At 42.2% G+C, this 20,904-nt stretch overlaps 1 protein-coding gene across 1 annotated transcript in view; it reads left to right on the top strand.

Annotated features, from left to right (window-relative positions):
• Window positions 1-3,655: 3,655 nt before the first annotated feature.
• Window positions 3,656-20,904, top strand: part of zfpm2a (zinc finger protein, FOG family member 2a) — a 116,311-nt gene continuing 99,062 nt past the window's right edge. Inside the window, exon 1 of the mRNA XM_030750874.1 lies at window positions 3,656-3,934. Within this exon, the coding sequence (XP_030606734.1) occupies window positions 3,895-3,934 (40 nt within the window). The 5' untranslated portion in view covers window positions 3,656-3,894. The remainder of the gene's footprint in view (window positions 3,935-20,904) is intronic.

Raw genomic sequence — 20,904 nt, 5'->3', positions numbered from 1 at the left:
TATATATATATATATATATATATATATATATATATATATATAAAAACACAAACAGTTATATATGTGTCAAACCAAACCTCCACCACACATCATTCTAAAACCACACACACACACACACACACACGCACACGCACGGGCTCACTTCCTCGCGAGACAAACCAATCCCCAACAGCCAGAGGGTGACACCACAGCAAACTCATAACACTGATGTCCAAGTTGAGCTGCTGAGGCTGCTCTTTAAGGAGCAAGTTCCTATCCACATGACGGCTGTCACTCCCAGTGCCACTGGACATGTGTGATCCCATAAAGAAATCAACCTAGTAATTTGTCATGCCAGACTCCCTGTGATATTACTCAGTCAGTACAGCGGCTCATTTAAACAGCATAAGACTGCAGCTGTTATTGGGGCAATAATTCTATTGGAAACTGTCGTAAAATTAACACAATACTAGGATAACACTGATTTTTTTTTTAACAACTGTGAACACCTGGTCAAATTACGGCACACAAATAGCGTTTTAAACTTAATTGCTGTATAGTAACTTTGTTATGATGCAGTCACATGCATTCATGGGGTGTATGAAAATTTAAAGGGGTAGGGCATAATGCCTTTGCAGTTGCTTGTTTCTGCAGAAAGGTGGCTGCACTTTATTTTTAGTGGGAGTGCCCTTTAACATCCTTGTCTTAGAGTTTCTTCATTTTAAAATTTGAAACCTACTTTTACTTTATTTTGACCCTTAACCATAAACATGTGTAAAGATCTTATAGAGAATCTGTTTTCAGTGAGTCATCACAAGTGACAGAGAGATAAAGGAAAAAAAAAATAGAAAAAAAAAAGAGAGAATGGCATGTATGGTAAACAGATCCAAACAGGCCTCATGTTTGCATTAACTACAATGAATTCCACCACTTTGGAGCAGTTTAGCAATTCGGTTATTATTTGGCTGCAACCTTTCAAAAACTTTGCTTTTTCTTCTAGTTATTAAGCAAGTTTTATCAGAGGGTGGTTTTATTTTTGTGTCTCGTTACCCACACAAATATTTTTTTTATATATTTTGTGTCTCATTATTTAATTTAATTTAATTTTGACTAATTGGGTTATAAAGTGTGATTTTGGGACCTGGAATACAGCAACATGCTTGTAGACACAAAGGATAGAATTTGCTTAGATTTAAAATAAAGTCTCAGGGATTGCTTGTGGCACTTCTGCCAGTAACTGCCAGTAACATTAACTGCACCAGCAGCAGACAAATTATTATTATTATTTTTAAAAATTGTTAATTTAAAATGTATTTTTTAGCTTTAAATGAGACGGGCCCAGGTGACAGACAAGAATTCTGTGGAGAGACCAATAAGGTGGAAATTTAAATATTGTTCTTTTTTTAAATTTCTGTTTTAATGACCATGATGAAACCACCAAAAAGCCCACCTCCACTGCTCCTGACACTGAATGGCGTCCCCCAAATGTGACTTGGCAGTTCTAATCAAATGATTTAGCACATTAAATCAACCTTTCCCCCCTGTAATCAGATTATGTGAGTGCACCGCGCTGCATCCCCACAGCCTACAGTATACCTTAACCTATTAATATGACCAACCTTGTGTCAGTGATTTCCCTTGCGATGGAAACAGTATCATGTTAATTATCACAACCATCTGGTCTGAGCAGTGGAGGAAAAAAAAAAAAAAAAGCTTTCTCTTCCTCTCACAGATTTGTACCTGTCAATCAAAGTCTGCTTCAAACAAGCCACTGGGGCTCAGAAACAGCACAGAAGAACCAAGCTCCAGTCTCAGAGGATTTAGGAGTGGCGTTAAATTAATCTTCAGCTGGCAATTTGACTCTCCTCTCTCACTGTGTTGTTGCACTTACCACAAATCATTATTGATTTTGGTGCTGGGTTCCTAATATGGCCAGTAAACGCTATTTATGGATGTTTAACATGGTAATTTTTACAGTGTGTGTGTGTGTGTTTTGAGGACGGGGTGGGGGTAGGGGCTGCTTCATTTGTAACCTTGTAAAAGGTTTCAGTGGGATTCTACTTGTGAGTTTATTGTGTCTGTGTGTGTTAAACGTGTTTGACATGAAAATAATTGCTGCTCATTTATCTATTTAACTCTTTGTTTTGAAAAGATCCCAATTTTTAAGAGAAAGCGTCAGAGCGTGTGTTGCACTGTTGCAAAGCTGGGATAACATTTCACTGTTTATGGCTACCACTGTCCCATGACATCACTGCGTTTGGATCATGACCAATGCTGCACATGAGGAAGACAGGGGATAAAAAAAACAAACAACTTTAGCCACCAGAGGAAGGAGAGACAAATCGAGAAGGCTCGCAAGACAGATGCTCTCCTCAAGGTGAACCACCGCTGACCCGTCTGCCACATAAATTATTCTGTAGTTTCAGACTCCATTCCAAAGTTGTGGAATTGGGTTACAAGATAATTTCACAGGCCACTTGCTTGTCTTCCTTGGCAGTCCAACTGGCTAATTGAAGAGAGTGATTTCCAGTTTGGGCAACTATTCAGAACATGGCAGTCAAAATCGGAATGATTTCAAGGCTCTTCCCTTTTCTGTCTGCCTCTCTCTTTTTAAATATTCAGAATCCTTTTTTTTCTCTTCCACAGGTGGAGTAATTGTAGGCATGAGAAGCCGCTCACATTCTGATTGACAGTTTATCAACTACTGATAAATAAACAGAGAGAGAGAGAGAGACAGAAAGCTCTTCCTGGAATGTTCCCGAGTCCATTTGAATATATTTTACAGTTAAAAAAATAATAATAATAAAAATGTTGCTCATATTTTTTTAAGTATAAGGCTGAAGTGCAGTGAGTTGACAGCAGTACTTTATATACTGTTTAGCAATTTTGATAATAAATAATAGTTTTTGGGGTTTTTTTTTTAAAAAAAAGAAAGAAACTGCAGCGTAACTTCTTTCAACTCTTGGCCAAACGGTCAGCACATTAAGGTCAGAGCATCCCAGTGCATCATGGGAGAATGAGCGGCCAAACTGCATCCGAGCAAAAAGAATCTGGTGTGTTTCAGGCTCAGACTGGTGGTGATAGAAACAGGACCGCATGCTGTATTAAATTATCAGTGGGAGGCTCTCTCTTAAAAATAATCTTTTAGAGGATCAGTTTTTTTTAAGATGACTAAAAAAAAAAAGGGGGGGGGGGTACTAAAATAAAGAGATCATTTTAAAGCAACACCAAACTGACAAGTGACAAAAGTGTCCTCAATAAGATAAAGGTGTAAAATGGTGTTCACCTGAAATATTGAGACGAATCAAATGATTATTGTTTTGCTCCTATTGCCACTGTGAAGCTTCACGCTGATCACGGAGCCCCGCTTGTCTCCATCTCTGATTTTATTTACCCGCCAAAATCAGGGCGCTAATTAAGGACGACGCTAATTAATAACTGGAAGTTAAAGTAATTGTGGATCAAGTGAAGTTCACGAAGCCGCGGCTACGGTACCCGGGGAGGAACAAACCTTATCTTCAAACAAAAGCGCGAACACGCTTTCACCTCCCCAGTCAGTCCGTGCGGATCGCGGCGAAGCGCAGCCTCATCACGGAGAACGGTGCTGAGAAAGAGTGAGAGAGAGAGAGAGGGGGAGAGAGAGAGAGAGAGGGAGGGTGTGTATGTGTGTGTGTGAGAAAGAGAGAGAGAGAAAGCCAGAGCCAGAGCCAGAGAGACGAGAAAGATAAAGGAAAGACAGACGGAACGATAGACTTGTGCGTAAAAAGTACTGGTGCCCCCTTCTGCTTCTTCTTCTTCTTCTTTTTCTTTCTCAATTTCCATCAGACAAAAATCCAAACCGGCTGCTTGGATGAACCAAAACCTATCGATCTGTCAGTACTACACCTGGATTCACTGACCAGCCGCACAGCAGGCATGTCCCGAAGGAAGCAAAGCAACCCCAGGCAGATCAAACGTAAGTTTTTTTTTTTTTCTTTCTTTTCCCCCCCAGCCGCTACAGCCGCGTCTCCGGGATTATTAGAGTTTGCAGAATATTGTAATGATAGTGACCACACTGAAGCTGATTCAGCAGCGCTCAACTATCGCCACTCATGTGTTGCCTGTCACGGTCCAGACGCTCCGGTCTCCCTCCGCAGTGTGTGTGTGTGTGTTTTCTGTGGAGATGATTTACAATCCAAATCCCGCGGTGAAAAGTTTCAGCGCTGCAGCCAAGTTAAGGGGGGGAAAAACGAGTTATTTGCTTGTTTGCTTGATGTTGTCACAAGGCGTTATTCACCCCAAAATTGTGGGCATCACTTTGACTAAATGTCAGGACTCTCCTCTTGTAGCCTTTAGTGCCAATTAAGGTTTAGTAATTCTAAATTAAAGGCCAGTAAGAATGAAGGCGCACAATGGGGCTGGTGTAAAAGGCCAAAAATGTTTTTGAATTGGAGAGCCAATATATATTTTTTACAAACTTTCCTTTGCACTCTTAATATATATTTTTCCCATACACATTTACTTGCGGGTGTGTGTGTGTAAATACACTCACAAACTTCCTAATGCAGCCCACACAGTGCGCGTTTTGACTGGCAGTATCGATAACTGTGCATTGTGACGCATACGTGTCAACTTATGGCATGATTTAATTGAACTGAACTGTGCCTTTGTTCTGAGGAAAGTCTGCAACATGGTTTACACACAATTCAGCTTTTGATGAAAATTTATATGGCTCTCTCTCTCTCTCTCTCTCTCTTTTATTTTTTGCATTTGTATTTAATAGAGGGGAATTTTAATAGCGCTGTGCAACTTCATGGCCTACATTAATTGAAAAGTGTGTCATATTTACACTGTGGATTTTTAGCTATTTAAGATATTTTTAATGAAAGGTTTTTTTTTTCATGCATTTTCACATATATATATTTTTAATCATTTTAAAGAGCCTGAGATCACCCAGTAATACACACACAGACAGGCACATGGACTTGAACACATGTTCGCCTCTGAAACACAGCTGTGTGTGTTCAGTTTGTCCACTGCATGCTGCTGCTGAAAGAGGCTGAAGGCAGACTACACGCAATACTTTGTAACTTGGTAGTGTGATGCTGTTTGTCTGTTCTTTGTGGCAATTAGACTGTAGGAAACAATGGTTGTGCGTGCCCATACGTAGGTGTGTGTGTGTGTGTGTGTGTGTGTGTGAGAGAGAGAGAGAGAGAGAGAGAGCTCATATGCATGAATTCATGAGGGCATATGCTTGTTGGTATACAAGAGCATTTTCTTCATTTGTACAGCAGATTCAGCAACAGAGGAGATTTTGTGTTGTCTTGTTTTCTGTTGACCTTTTAAATATTTTTAGGTTAAATGTAAAAAAAAAAAAAATTAGATAAAGAGGGCTGGGATTTATAAGGAATTCTACTTCTGGATTATTCATTTAATTTCTGAACACATGCGTTACATCAATTATTCAAAAATGACCAGTTTAACATACTAAACAAAATGAAAGTGTGTTCCTTTAAATGCTTTTTTATGCACAGGTGTAGTTTTTTTTTCTGCCTCTTTAAAGTTTAGAATATATCAGCCCACTAAATCATTAACTTTGATTCTGCAGAAACATCATTTACATTTAAACTGTCTCCGACATCACGTTTGTCTTTTCGCTGGCAACCAACACAAAACCCGAAACCATTTCAAATCAACAAAGAGGCACGACGGCGTGTGACGCGATGGGCCCACACAGTTTTGGACCAATCCCATTGTGGCATCCAAATTTTTGTTGTCGAGCGAAGGACGTCTTAACGCACCGCGCTGCGCTTTCGTCACTGTGACCTGGCCTTTTGCGAATTAGTATGTCATGTGTAAGATCTTGTTAATATGGAGCCGGAGTGCGGGCGTATAATCAAGCTTTGGTTGGAAAACAGAAAAGGTCACGAGGAGCCTAGATCCTCTCTCCCGCCACGGGAACTCTGGGAAAAAGGCCGAGGAGGCACTGCACAGAAAGTCAGCACAGACAGTCATTCTAAAGGACAAAAAGGTTGTTGGGCGAAGCACCCCCCCTCACCACCACCACCTCCTACCCACCTACCCACCCCCCCACCCCCTGCATACATTGGACTGTTATCTAAAATTGTGATTTATGCAGTATTTTAATATTTTGCTTATTCTTTCCCCTTGGGTGCTCTCTGAGCGGTGATAAAAAGGCGATGCTGAAAGAGCACCATTAATTTGCTCCGATGACTGGGGAGATAAGGCCAGATAATGGGAAAGATAAGCAGAGAAGATATACCATCAGAAACCCGATTATTACCATTAAAATTCCAGCCCAGCAATCTGCAGCTGGCTGATAATTCCTTCTCCGTTTCCACCACTTTGGATGATAAGGCAAAAAATAGTCACTCAGTGCTCCTTGATTAGGCTGCCTGGATATCCCGATAATACAGTGATAAATTATGTATTTTCTCCTGTTGTTTTTTTTTTTTTCCTCTGAAATGTTACATCTGATTTTTTTTATATATAAATATATATTCCTGGCCCCTTTCTGTATCCCCCTCCCTCCCCTCGTTGCCTTTCCATGAAAGAGAAAAAAAATAAACCTATACACTTTTATTGTAATAATAGTTTGATAGAAAGAGGAGATAGTGGTGGAGGTGTTTTGTGTGGGAGCACATATCAATGTTATCAGCTCATCTCCCGGGGCCAGCTGCTAGCTGCTGTTGTTTTTAGCCTTATCACCCCTGTGCCAATATGCCAATAAATTGCCCAGATTGTTAGTCGTTCCAAGGCGGGTCAGTAGAATTTGACAGGAATGATGAAAATATCTCTGATGCTCTGCGGATTGTGATTAGCTGCTGTAATATGATGTGTGAATTCCACCAAGCTTCCTCTGTCCTCTCTTCTCCCTCCCTCCTTTCCCCTCCATGTCTTCCTCCTCCTCTCCAAACCCCCACCCCACCCCGCCCCACCCTCGTCGCCTCTCCCCGGCTGCTGGTGGTGTCCATACCTCTATTCTCACACTGAGAGGAGAACATTTTGATGCTTAATAGGAAGGAAAGATATGAACAGGCTGAATTGAAACCAGGCCCCTCAGAGTAATTTTTCTGCAAAATTGCCCCCCAAAGTTTCACAGCGTAAAGGGGGAATCTGGATGATGTAGGGAGCGTGCCTCCACCACTGTTTATGGGAACATATTGAAGCGCCCTCTGAGGCCACGCGCGGACATCTAATGTCAAATGTGCTTATTAAACTGACTTAGTGTTCTGCCTTTTCCTGTTGTCTTCACTATATGGACCGTCTGAGAATTCATGTTGCTTCCTCTCGCTCTTTTCCTCAGCACACAACTAGAATGAAGCACCGTACTGTAGTGATTACTGTAAGCTTGTATAGCACCTGAGTGGCAAGTGCACAAGTCCCCAGAGCTTACCACTATGTTATACTGTCACAATGCCTAATCTACTCATGTGATAGTAATCTTACACCCATAAAGCTGCACTGTGCAATAATGGTTGTAATATATTTTTTCGTCCCCCCCCCCCTCCCCCCCTCTTTTGTTTTTATTTTTACCCATAATTCCTTGTGGGTAAAGTTGGAATAGGGATTAGTGATGCAGTGGTACATATTGCTCTCCTGGCCTATTTTCTTCGATGCATTGTCTTACCGATAGAGAGTATTTGTCATTTTCTGAGCTCTGAGAAGAAATATATTTCATTTTAACCGCTCGTGTGCATTTTGGTTGTAATCGTTCCTGACCTTTAACTCGCTTCAGATCCAGCATATTGTTTGTGGAGCTTTTGGAATATTGTAACAAAACGCCTGCTTTTCTCAGCCAGTCAGTTTGAAGCTGAACTACAGTTTCTCTGCTCGAGCTCGAAGTCAGCTTTTTATCATACAAACCATTTTTTTTTTTTTCCATCTCTGCTCTACCGTTAATCTCTCCAACTCCTTAGCATAAGGCCACTTTATGTAACGTCAGCATACTGTTTATCATATCAGGTGACATTTCTATCTTTGAGGGGCATTTATCAGAGGCAGATTACACTAGTAAGGGATAAGGGGAGTGTTTACTGAATTGTCTGCCAACACCCAGTATCTGGATTTATGTCTATGTGTGTATGTTTGCTTGTGTATACATTGGTGCATGTACAGTGTGCTTGACGAGCATGTGGTTATGTGCTCTAGCAGAAGGATCGGAGCTGTTAGCGTGAAGCTTTTTTTTTTTTTTTTGCACTAGTACAGACTCCTTATCCATATTTCCTACCACTGAGCTCAGCTTTGGTTTCTTGTATATGGAAGGCTGTGGAAGTTGTAGTATACGCTGTGTTTTCACCCTTGGCCCACAAACGCTGGCAGCTCTGGCAGTCAGATGTTTTGGGGGTGTAAAATCAAAAAATGTTTGCATGCCAGCCTCCCTGTATATTTAAGGGTCTCTCTTTCATTGGGTGACAATCACGGCGTGTCTCTTGTGTTTCTCTTGTTGATTTCTGTCAGAAGAAGAATGGTTGTTGAATGCCAACTTTCCCTCAAACATCTGTTCCCTGCCAATAACAGCTTGTGCTGTTGCCTCGTCTTAGCTGAAGGATCCCCAATTGCCTCCTCACTTTTGACACAAAACAACAATGCAGATGAATGTCATCTCCTTTTAATGCTTTTTTTTCCCCCCCTCCCCTCACTTATTGTCTCTAAAGTAAAATGCTTCTTGTATCTTGAGAAAGTCTTTGTGCTCACAGTGCTGCTGTTACTGCTTATGTTGCAGCTACAGGGAGAGGAATGTATAGCAGCTTCCTTTATGTTGAAAGCAGTGCTGCGTGATGTGTTGGATGAGCTGGGGTTGGCAGCCGATGGACTGCCGGTGCCTAATCCTGCCCTCTCTGTCGCTGTAGCCTACAGTGCCTGGACAGCAGTGTGAAATGTGGGCAGGGTTGCTGCAAAGGTGGAGGTCACTTCCTCACACAGTTTCCTCTTTATCTTCCTCTTTCCTGAATTCCACCGCTATTATTCCAATAAGCGCTGCTTCAAGCTGTCACCATTGTGTTTTTATCCAGGCACTGACTGTCACTGATGTGAGCAAAATGTTAATTTTAGAAATGTCCAGATCGGAACCGTGCTGCACTAATGCTTCTACTGTTGCTGGATTTCCTGTTTAATTTTACATTTCACTCCTTAACCGTATTCCTCCCTGGTTATTTAGATTTAATATCAATGATGCCCACTGAGCCCCCGGGTAACAATTGACTTTCAGCCTGCTTTAAGTTAATAGCCTTGTCTCTACCTTGTGGGGATCAATATTGGTATTAATTAATCACCATTATCAGGAGCAGGATCTAGTTCCATTTGTTGTTACATCAGCAAAATATCAATAGAGAAAGTGGACTCCCTGATCGTCATGGCAACTTCATCTCTTAGGTCAAAGAGAGTTTATCTTATCTTGCTGCTGAGAGTGGCAAACTGCTCAGGAATCTAGTTTAGACTCAAAGATCATCGATTTAAGCTCTTTTTTTTTTTTTTCCCCCAGCCCTGCCTTGTTGTTTCAGGAGAGAGGGTGGTAAAAAAAAAAACAACAACAAAAAAAAAAACAAGAGAAAGGCAGCATTCTAATCACAGCAGAGATGTAAGATTTAAATATTGATGTCCAAAGGCCATTACAGCAAAGAGGGCCTCTGGTCTCGCTGTTGTTCAAGTACGTCCTTTTAAGACCCAGACAAAGCTTTGATTATCAGAGGTGTCACCGTGAGTATGTCTGTATAGCTGACAGTGTGGGACTGCAGCGGAGATCGGTTTCCTGCAGCCACGACTGCAGAATGCTAACAGGTCTCACTCTAGATCCTGGTGTTTCTATAGGCCTCAGCATGCAGTATATTTTTCTGGAACTTGCTGTGCATGGCGCTCATGATGTAAAGTGGGATTAGTATAACAATTTTGATGAATCTTTAGAGCATTTGTTCAGCAAAATATGAAACCGCTGTAGTTTCTCGAATGTGAATATTTTTTGAGTTTAGATTTTTGCTGCAGCAAAACCGGGTCTGTGCACTCTGGTGATTGGTCAATTTTGAGGTGCACCTCAAAACTGAATAAACTTGAGTTTGTTTGAGCATAATGCTTCTCATCTGAAATCTCTAATATTTGATCTTGCTTCATATTTTTCCAGAAATGATATTTTTTAACCTGCAGTAAAATACCAACTTGATTATATGTTTGCAGTGTATTAATACTGTGGACACATGAGTGGCCTTGTTCTTACAGGAAGTTAGGTCTGGCTTGAGCCATTTAGGTAGCGACAGCCTGGGTGCTTGGATGTACCTCATCATGCTGCAAAATGCTCCTCAGGGTTGGAGCAGAGAGCAGGGGCACTGTCTGCTTTTTTTTTTTTTTTCTTCCTCTTTTTGCCTCCGGGACACAATTGCCTCATTTAACATTCTCTATTTGGCCCCTGCCAAGAGGGGAAATAGCCAGGGTGAGTAAGAGAGGCCGCCACACATCATGAATTCTTCTTTCATTTAACTTGCACAGTCCCTTTTCACCTTGGTGATGCACATGGATCGGGAATGAAGATATTGCTCAATTAAGGGGATTTCTGAGGTTGCTCCTGAGGTATTGCAGTTATTTTTGTGCCGTGCCAAGGTTTTGATGTATCATGGATATGGATATTGGGTTCATCGCATTTGTGTGATGCTTTGACATCTCCATAGCCCAGAAGAGAAACAGCTCTGCCACAGTAACAGGAACTTGCCTCCTGCCATATGCAAGAAATAAAGTCCAAGGGTGGAAACCTGTCAGTCTTCCATTCTAGTCATATAAATAACTTTTATGTCTCTATTAAGATTCTTTTTGTTTATTTCAATTTAATTAGCTACAGCGAATCAAAAAATTTTCATGGAATATGTCAAAATTGATAGCAGGGTTTTGACTGAATCTTGGATGAGAGAAAGGAAAGAGAGTGCTTGGAAATATGACTCACTTTTTGCAGCAGGCATTGTCACAGTATGTTGTCAGCAATATACAGTAAAATTATTAGCCAAGCTCTGAGTTTGACTTGTCATTGTGTAAAAATTGTTTCAGGAAATAAAGCATAAATGAATGGTGATTTAATTAAACAAAAAAAAAAAAAAAGGAGAGAGAGAGAGCAGATAATGAAAGGGGATAATTTGGTGAGCACCATTTCCAGAGAAGGATAGTAGCTGGCACACCAGAAAGTGACGCCCTAATAGCTGTTCAGTCTAAATCTCCAGCTTGGCAGGAATTACCGGGGATGTTTGGGGGGGGTGGGGGTGCAATGCAGAACTTTGCATTGGGCTGAAATGCACCAGGCTGCATAGTTAAGGGATAGGTGGCAACAGAGGATTAAATAACAAGCTTTTCAGTTCAATTTGTACATCAGCATTTTCCGCCAGACGACCGGCACAAAAACACCCAGCATCTTAAGGGTTCAGTGGAAAATCACTAATGACAAAGCTTTGTAAATAGATAAACAATTTGTGTCAAATATGCTGAAAATATAAAGCAAACTTCAAAACATGTTAATACTTTAAAGAGGCTGTGTTTTGATTTGCACCATTGCAAAGCTGGTAAAGCTGTTGACAGCGCAGCTTACACATCATGTGATCAGAGGCCGTATCTGCCTGCGTGTGATTAGCGGGGAGCACCGCAACAGAAGTAGGCAGAGCGGAGCGATATATGGCGGTCGGAGCAGGTTGATGGCGATCAATCATATTTACTGTAAAATCAGGTTTAAAGTGAGGCCGCGTGACACCGGGCAGCGACGAAGGGAGCGACGTGTCGCGAGCCGCACGTCTCTTATTATCTCGAGGCAGGCTTTGTGAAGTGACAGAGTAAACATCCAGAGAGAAATGCAGCCGCTATTATTTCACAATCAGCCAATTTTCTTTTTCTGTGTATTTCAGAGAATGCTTATCTGGTAATTACTAAAAACTGTTGACACTGAGCAAGTGCTGTAGCCAACTAAAATGCCTTTTTGTCTTATGATATCAGATTGGATTTTTATCTTCGGGTTCACACAATCACGCATCCCTGAAAACCAAAGATAACTGCCTCAAACTCCTTATTTCCAGCGTGAGTGTCGAATTAAGAGGCTCATTTTGAAAAACTACAATCATTACATCCTGTGTTCATTTCTGTGGTGATAATTTTTTTTCCTCTCCTTGCTTCTGGGACGTGTCTGTGAATCTCTGAGACATACATTTGACCATAATCAAGTTTTTTTCTTTTTTTTTTTTTCTTTAAGCTTCAGAAACGGGATAACAACTGGGTCAGATGATAAGCTCCAGCAAAACAGGGGAAAAAAAAAAAATCCTCCTGTGATAGACGAGGAGAAAATCTGATTGATTGATGTCTGCTGGCTTTGCCACCATCACAAGCCAGTTGACAGTTAGTTTGGGATCAGATGATTTCACTCTTAAGATTGGGGTTGAGGGGAAGCTAGGCAAATATGAAGGACACAAAGGTCAATGGCTTCTCTCCTCCTCTCTGTATCTATCTCTCCCTTGCAATAGCTTGCTTTGACAAACTGTAATATGTTGCTAAGCTTTGTGGCAGCAGGACACATGGTCATAGTTTGTACAGTAATATCCAATTGCCAGTAATCTCACAAGGAATGATTGAAAGTGCTGGAGGAATCTGGTACTAGCAGAGACCCGTTGACATCATCAACTGCTGTGGACTGGCACATGTCTCCTGACTTGTTTGAACTGAATTTTTCCATGGGATTGAATAAGTTAAACAACAGCTTTGACTTGAAGTGAATCTGTTATTGTAAGCGGGATCTGATAAGGCGGCACCATATTACGAGTTTGTATAGCAAAGAGGCCAAAAATGGAATCTCCGGCGAGTGTCTTTCTGTGGTTTCGGAAAAAGGCGAACATGGAACTGTGACAAAGGATGATTGGATGCATATTGTAAATAAACACCCAAGTCTTTCACAACCCCCCCCCAACCCCCTTCTCGGGCTCTTTATAAAGATGTTCCATACAATATTTCATCTGTTCTTGCTGTTTAGATCACATATCACTTGGTTTGCTCTGGAGTTGACCCCGTGCGGCAAAAGAACAGTAACACTTGGATCGGATTTCACCAAAACAAAGCCAGAACAGGCTGTAATATTGCCAGTGTTTGTCATTTTGTTCCTTTAGCCATTGTTACGGAGCTGAAATTTAATAAGACAGGAGTTGGGAGCCCATGTCTGTGATATTTAATAGAAGGCCTCAGTTCCTGTGAGGGGCCTTCTCTAATAGTCATAACAGACATGTCCATTAGCTTTGTGCGGGTCTGCTTTCAAGATCAAGGTCTCACTTGTAATGAAGTGGCTATGCAAATGCAAGTCAAATTCTACTATTGTGAATCGCTTGTTTTAATCAAGTTTTCACTGAAAGAAAAGTAGGCCCCATTCAGAGCCACCAACCAAACAATAAAAAGGATAATCCGAAGACAATTCCCATCCAAATGGAACCGGACATCATTTAGGGGAAGAGACAACAACTCTTTGTTTGTTTGAAGTGGTTGATATGACAACCTTCTTGTCAAAGACTCAGGGTGAATAAAAGGGATTTGTAATTACCATAATTATCTCTTATATGTTTTCACCTAATGATGTCCATTAAAACGGCCGGGGCTTCATTTAGAGACCGCCTTGCTGTAGGTTGGCATAGACTCATAATACAGCATGTTACATTTCACAGCGCACAAGTAATGAACTTCTTTCATCGAAGATGTTTATCGCGCAGTGCTTCTGGGGGGAAAAGCCAATATACTTCAGCTTTTTGTTACAGTTGGATTATAACAATTCTCATAGTTCCCACTTATCTTTCAAATTTTCTCTACATGTGATATCAACCCAATTGGCTTCATGTCTAAACAGGATGGCTCTCTAATCTAGACCGCTGTTCGTTTCATGTAAAACATCTCATTTTGTGGCTTAGGCTGGTGGCTGTCTTATCGTTACATAATTCGCTGCCCTCTCCGTGATTTTTCTTTGTGGCAATTTATTTAAATTCCCCCATGTTTATATATTTCCTGTCTCCTTTCATTCCGAATGATTGCCTTTCATAAGCTCAAAGGCTCATCTTCAAGACATTTGGTAACTTTACAGATATGGATTCACAGTGGGGAGAAAGAAAGGAGGGGGGGGGGGGGGGGGAGCTACTTTGTTGGAGAGCAGAAGAAGAGGGAGGAGTGTTAGTGCATGTCCATCTCTGTCTCGAGGCCTGAATCCAGAGGTTGAACTAACTCCGATCAAAAGTGCAGATATAGCACACTTAACCGTGCACACCTCAGCAGGTACAGTGTTTGAGAGACCATGGCAGAATACATGTGTGCTGTTCTGCTCCTGCACTAAGGTCCTCAGTCCTGCATGTGGCTCCGCTCCTGTGGTTGCTTTGGTCTTTGTCCGCCACCTATCAGCATATCAGCAGTGTCTCTGAAGCCCAGTTGTATAATGCACCATTTATGGCTTTGTGGAGGGAGATGGCGGTCGGGCGGCGGAATAGCTCCAGGCCTTCCCTTCAGTGAGTGGATTAACGGTGGCCTGCTTTAGCGCACTCTACCGCGGTGTGAAATCGGCCCCGCTTCGGCGCCGCCGATGAGGCTCCCTCTCTCTCTTTCTCTCTCTCTTCTCCCTCTGTTTCCTCACCTCCATGTAAAGCCTCTCCCAGCCATCTGTGAAATGTGGAAACTCTGTGTCTAAGTTGAGTTCAGATCCCATCCCTTCCGTCAAGCTGAGGCCAGGAAGCAAATGGGCAGGCAGTCGGCGGAGGGGGTTTTGCGGAGGGGGGGGGGGGGGTGGGGGTGGAGGAAGAGGGGAAGGAGAGAGAGATGAGGAGGAGGAGGGTGGTTGTGGTGCTGGGGGATCAGCTCACTGATGTCGTGCCGCGTGTGCAGGAACCCTGCCTGTTCTCCGCGGGCGAGTTGGAGGAGGGTCCAGGCCTGGGTGCTGGCCGAGAGATCTCTGGTTCCTGCTTGCAGGTCCAAATCCCCCCTCTGTGTGTGTCTGTGTGGAGACGAGGCGGTGGCACAGCTCCCCTGAGCCCCTGCCCAGTCCTTTGAAGATAAGATGGTGATACAGAGTCCCTTTCGGTACGTCGCTAACCGATGGTCTTTGTGCGACACACATGCCTCTCTCTGTTGGAGCCTGCAGCTAAAACACCTATGGTCTTCACTGAAACGAATCGTCGGCATGGCCTCAGGTCAAATTAGATTATGAATGGCTGACAAAATCCTAGATCATATGTTTAGGATATTTCATTTTTTTCCCCACCATTTTCATGCTGATAAGGTAGAGTTCTGCTGTGGTTGATATTGTATTTCTATTTGATTTCCCTCCTCTGAGAAGAATCACTTTCAGAATTCTCCTCATACACTCGCTGCTGACTTAATTTTTTCAGTTTTCCATGGCAACTAGTTGTCATCTTAACTCTGCTGATTTCTCTGCTATCTGTGCTGTATTGCTCTTGATCATGACAGTTTTTTAAACATGCTTCTCCTCTGCATTTATAACCACATTTTGTGGCACTCACAGGCCAATTCTCCCACTTCTGGCTCTCCACACCAGCTTTTCACAAGAGCGCCCATCATAATCAGGCTTTTGAATTATGAACTCAATATTCCTTTTACTTTTTTTCCCCCCTCTATCCTGTGACTTTGGGGTTCAGATCTGTGCATAATGTCTTATGATTGCATGGCATTATGGCGGTTTGGAAAACCGAGTGGAGGTCCAGCCACGCATCATCTTTCCATAGACAATGTGGATCTCTGTGTCTCTCTCTGAGCTCATCAGGGATGGGGCGTTGATTGCTTTTTGATACCCCTCCAATGTGGATGAGGTCCTGCATACATCAGCTAATTAGAATGTACTTACAGTGTGTGTGTTTTTGTGTGACAGACCCCACAATTGTCATCAGATCCTCAGCCCAAGTGCTCTAACCACACTCGATGAAGCCTTTATCAAATTCAAAAGAAAAGCTATATGCAGTGCAGGGCTGGGACTTGGGCATGTGGGCGAGGGCTGTGCGTGTGTGCATGTGTGTGTGTGTGTGTGTGTGTGTGTGTGAGGGTATGTGGGTGTGGGTGTGTGGGTTTTCATGTCAGGGAAAAACAAAACATTAAAAATGAAAAGAGAATGTACAATGACCAGAGTTATTGCAGTAAATTCAACTTTAAAAGCCTCTTTATATGCAGCAAGTACAAGGAAAATCTAATGATAGTTGTTATGTGTAAGCTATAAAAAGATGAGTATGTAAGAGAAGAAACCTCCCTCCTACTGTTCCAGCCCAAGTGTAACATGCTGGAGTTAACTTCATCCCACTGTAGTTATTGATGGTCGCTTTGCTAGAAGCCCTAAATGGATGGCACAGCAGTGGGGAGGGAAGCTGCAGCGGCTAATTAGGCTGCACAAATTAGTGAGTGATATCATTCTGTGCACCTTGATGATATTACAGTTTTTACAGAGGGAAAGTTTTGCCGTAGCCTTACTTGACTATTTTTGGTTGCAGGGCATTTCTGCAAAGGCCACATTAGTCAGGCGCCCACAACACCTAGATCCCCTCTCTCTGCCTCACACACTCTTAGACTCTCCAGCTAGTCTCACCAAATGCTCTGGCCCATGCTATGATCTGAAGGTGCTGGGGCGTCGCTATATATTTCATAAAGGCATTCTATTACACCCCCATGGCTTGTGGGGAACCGTACACTGTGGTCTAGTCCCCAGGCAGCTGAGAATAAAGTGTAGGACGTGGCACTGGAACAGAAATCTAACTGCTGTTTCTTCAGGTAATCTTGACTTGGATCTTAATTCCAATAAAGTGTTATTTTTTTTCACAGCATAAGCCAGATCCAAGCAAGAACACTCCACTCTGTATTTCTGCGGTTACACTTTATTGAATATCATTTCAGATAAGAGGTGTAATCCTTTGGGGCGAAGTGATGTATATTGACCAGCTCCATGATAGCGATACAGTGCATGTCGCTGATGTGAAAGTGGTAAATAACGATTTGTGTCATCGGCTCAATCATTTGTGGAGGAATATTGAAAACTCTCCTTATTTTTGTCAGTCTCCAACTTTGTCTGAATACTTCAATGTGGAAAGGCATGGTGGGTAGGTAGCCTTTACTTTTGAAGGAACTACAGAAGCTGCTGAATGCTAACTGCAGGCATAGATGAATGACTTGCTAATCAGCTGCCCCATCAGTCTTTTAATGAAGTTAGCTCCAAGCTTATGGGCTGATTTGGCACTCATGTAGAAGTTTGCTCAGTTATGCTGTCTGCAGTCAAGGTGATAGAACAATTCATGTTGTACGCGAATCCCTTAAGAAGCTGGTTTCAGATATACAAATATTTATCTGTGATATAACAAAAGAAGAGTTAAAAAGCGAGCTTCATCAGAACTCTGTTCATGTAGTTTGGCCTGACAGCATAAGCAAACTGGATTCAGCTGTCACTTTTTTTACCTGTCAGGTCCTACACTGTTTACACCTGTGTTGGAAACGACACAGGGAAAACATAACTGCTTGTTTTTCGCTGTTCGGATATCCATAGAAACCAGTGACCTAAAAATATGTTTAATTTCACAGTAGAGGAATATACAGTATATGCAGTCTTGCACTGAAATGTACTTAGGAATAATAAGGCTGATATTTCAACTCTATTGACCCTAAACTGTAAAACAAGAACAGACTTGAAAATCACTGGACTCTGACCTTATATGACCCCAAGTAGTACCATGTGATCCAGGCATTGTACTCATCAGTGTGAACATATTTGGATGGCACAGTTTCTTTAACACTCTATCACTGTACTTACCAAGTAACTGGAGTTTAAGTGTGATGCTATAGAGAGGGGAAACTGCAAGTAAGGGTTAGCTCTGCTCCACCACAGCAGATATTTATTTGTGTGAGTATTTTCAGACATTGTATTTATTCATGTAATTGGTTCAGTCTAATGGTTCCAATGCAAAGAAATGAATTTATTTACATTTGAAGAGAACTGTTGTTACAATAATTATTAGTTTTGGCTGCCAGACCCCAACATCAGTAGAAGCCCATTGTCTTGCTGCGGAGTGTGCTGGAGTTCAAGCATTGAGCCAGGTCACTCAGGTCAATACCACACTGCTACAGACTCACCTCTCAGAGTGACTGGGTTTCTTCCATCAGTAGAGAGCAGCCCTCGTCGCTCCCACACGGTTCATTTCATCAGGGTCTCTTTTATCTTGACTGGCCAGGCCCATGACCCCTGAGCACTGATAGTCCAATAACAGTGCGAGAGAGCATCACCGGGGCATTGTGAAGGCTCAAACAGAACTTAACTGGGTTAAGTTTTCTCTCCCGTTAAATTTAGTGTGTGTTGTGTTTGCATGTGTGGGTGTGTATGTGCGCACTCATTCGCTGACCCGCATGCGCCTCTTGAACTGTTTGAGAAAAGTTCAGTTTGAAAACTTAAAACAGAGTTTGCAGGAATGGAACATGAATGGCGACAGATTTAGCATGAAATATGTATCATGAATGAAATGCAAATTTATATTTGAAGCTTTAAGAAAAAAAATATATAGAATTTGCCAAAGCTGCCGTAGAGCTAACACATCTAATTCTAAAACAGAAGAAAGAAAGGACCGGCCGTTACGCTCAGAACTGTTCAATTTCATGAGCCTGCAGAGAGTACCATGTTTACTTTTCTTTGCACAGAAGAAGAGAAATGAATGCTCTGGGTTGCCTGTAAAGACAAACATGAAAGGAATCACCAAGAGTTCTTTAGGCCCTTTCTCTTGTGTTGTGTGTAATGCAGCTTCTTTACTGCCTAGGTAGTCTCTGCCATCTGACTGCCGTTTGAAGTCAGCAGAAGTCGACAATATTTGCTTTTCAGCAATTCTCGCCCACTGTGTCTCTCTGTTGCTTTTGAAAGTGTGACCAGTGTGGAGTCTCTATCAGTTCATTTCTTGGAAGAAATGGGTAAATTGGGCGTTTGGTTCGCTGGTGGATTGATGATGAGGTCCTTGCATATGAGGGGCTCGTTGTTGTGGTGGTGGTGGTGGGGGATGTGATGGACAGCTACAGGTGATGGTGGTGGTGGAAAAGGAAAAGGAGAGGAGAGGAGGAGGTGGGCAGTGGGGGGTGGGGGTGGGGGGGGATTGGATGGTGCAGGGAAGCCAGACTGGGCTATTAGGGAGTGGCAGATAGCCTCAGCTCAGACCTGCTGGGGTGTGATCTCACCAAAAAACCATGAATGGGCCAATCTCTGCCACTCCTCTCAACCACCAAAAAAGTTAGAGAGGGTGAAGCAGAGGGAGACTGAACAGAGGGTTTGACAGAAAGAAAAAGAGTAAAGCGCAGCCAGCATCAGGAACATAAACATGTTTGTCTTAAGAAATATTTTTAACAAATTAAGTCAAACCTTTCAACAGTTTTCTTTCAGCACAACTTAAATTTGCAAAATCCGTTCATCAATCCATTTTTTTTCCATGGAGGAGAGTCCATCCCAGTAAATTACAATGAAGGAGGAAGAATACAAAAAAAAAAAAATCTGACCAATCATTTACTGGCAACTTTTAATACTTTATCATTAAGGAAGCACTGGGCCTTAGAAGGTGAGATTCTACACTCAGCTCAGGCAAATTTCAATTCATGTTTCTCCCCCTGTGCTCCTCCTCTGCTTTGCCATTAACCTGCAGAATTTAGAGAAGTAGTTCATTTCCAGTATACTCTACATACTGTTTTCCTACTTAAGAAAGCACATCTTTTGTGGATTTGAAGCACAGAGTGCTATTTCTAAATGGTATTATCCAGCAGTTGTGTGTATGAAAGCTGCTCCTTTTCTCTGGTGGAGGTGCATGTGGGTGGGTTAGAGGGGAGGCTGTGAGGCTGCTGAGACCCCAGCGTTATCAGCACCAGATGCAGGTTGACTTCAGACTTTCAATGGAAGGTAAAGAGAGAGAGGAGGGAAATTAATGAGAGCCATAAAACCAGCAGGATAAATAATTAGCCAACTGGTCCTGAGATCCATCCCTTCATTTGCAACTGCAAATAAATTCCCCTTGCAAAGTTGTTTTTTGTTTTTTTTTTTTTATTTCTGGTCAAAACTGCAGCCTGATGCTGTTAGCTGTGGTTGTTTGCATGTGTGCTTTTTGAAGATCCAATTGTTGTTGATTTTCTGCATCCTCCCGTCTTCATTTGTCATGTGTATCTGAGTGACAGGGTTCCTTCTGCCTTGCCACCGATAATTGGCTGGACCAGTGCTTCCTCTGAATGTGTGCAGCACAGACAAACAAAAAAAAAAAAGGTCTATTCAGCTGTCATAACATCCTTCATAAATCATCTGGATGAGAGAGAGCGTCATATTCGTGTCCACTTTTTTGTTTACGATAATCAGAAGGACATAATGTCGCTTGTTTACTCAGGGCTGACGTTTCCTAGCTGAGCTTCTAGAAAAGAGAGAGCGGGCTGTAAAACACTGTGTTTTGTGCAGATACAGACCCCAACATGTCTCACACCACATTTATGTCTAACAAGTGATGTCATCTGACCGAACTGATTGCTCCTTTGCCGTGCCCTCGTCGGGATCAAAGCTAATTTTTGCTGCATTAGAGGACACTTTGTGCCAGTGCACTGCGTGCTGATCAGCGGTGTTTACATGCAGTTCACTCCCCGAGGATTTTGTATTATTGTTGTCACACTGTATGGAGCACAGCCACTTGTATTGTTCTAATACTTCACCGGTAGATTTGAAAAGAGCTGAGCAATCACTGAAAGACTTACATTATCCTGGAGTCTTTGATCGCTTTTTCGTTTGTCTGTGCTAAGTAATCTTCCCCTCTAATCTCATTCACAGATATAAATAAACGAGTAATGCTCTAAATGAGAGAGAGCACACGAGTGAGCATCCAGGAGGATTATGGTAATTTGTGGATAAACAGGGGTGTTTTTAAAAAAAATTTGACTTTTTGTTAAGAAAGTTACTTC

Source organism: Archocentrus centrarchus, chromosome 16 (assembly GCF_007364275.1).
Source record: "Archocentrus centrarchus isolate MPI-CPG fArcCen1 chromosome 16, fArcCen1, whole genome shotgun sequence".
Lineage (NCBI taxonomy): Eukaryota > Metazoa > Chordata > Actinopteri > Cichliformes > Cichlidae > Archocentrus > Archocentrus centrarchus.
This window is presented reverse-complemented; position numbering and strand designations above follow the sequence as displayed.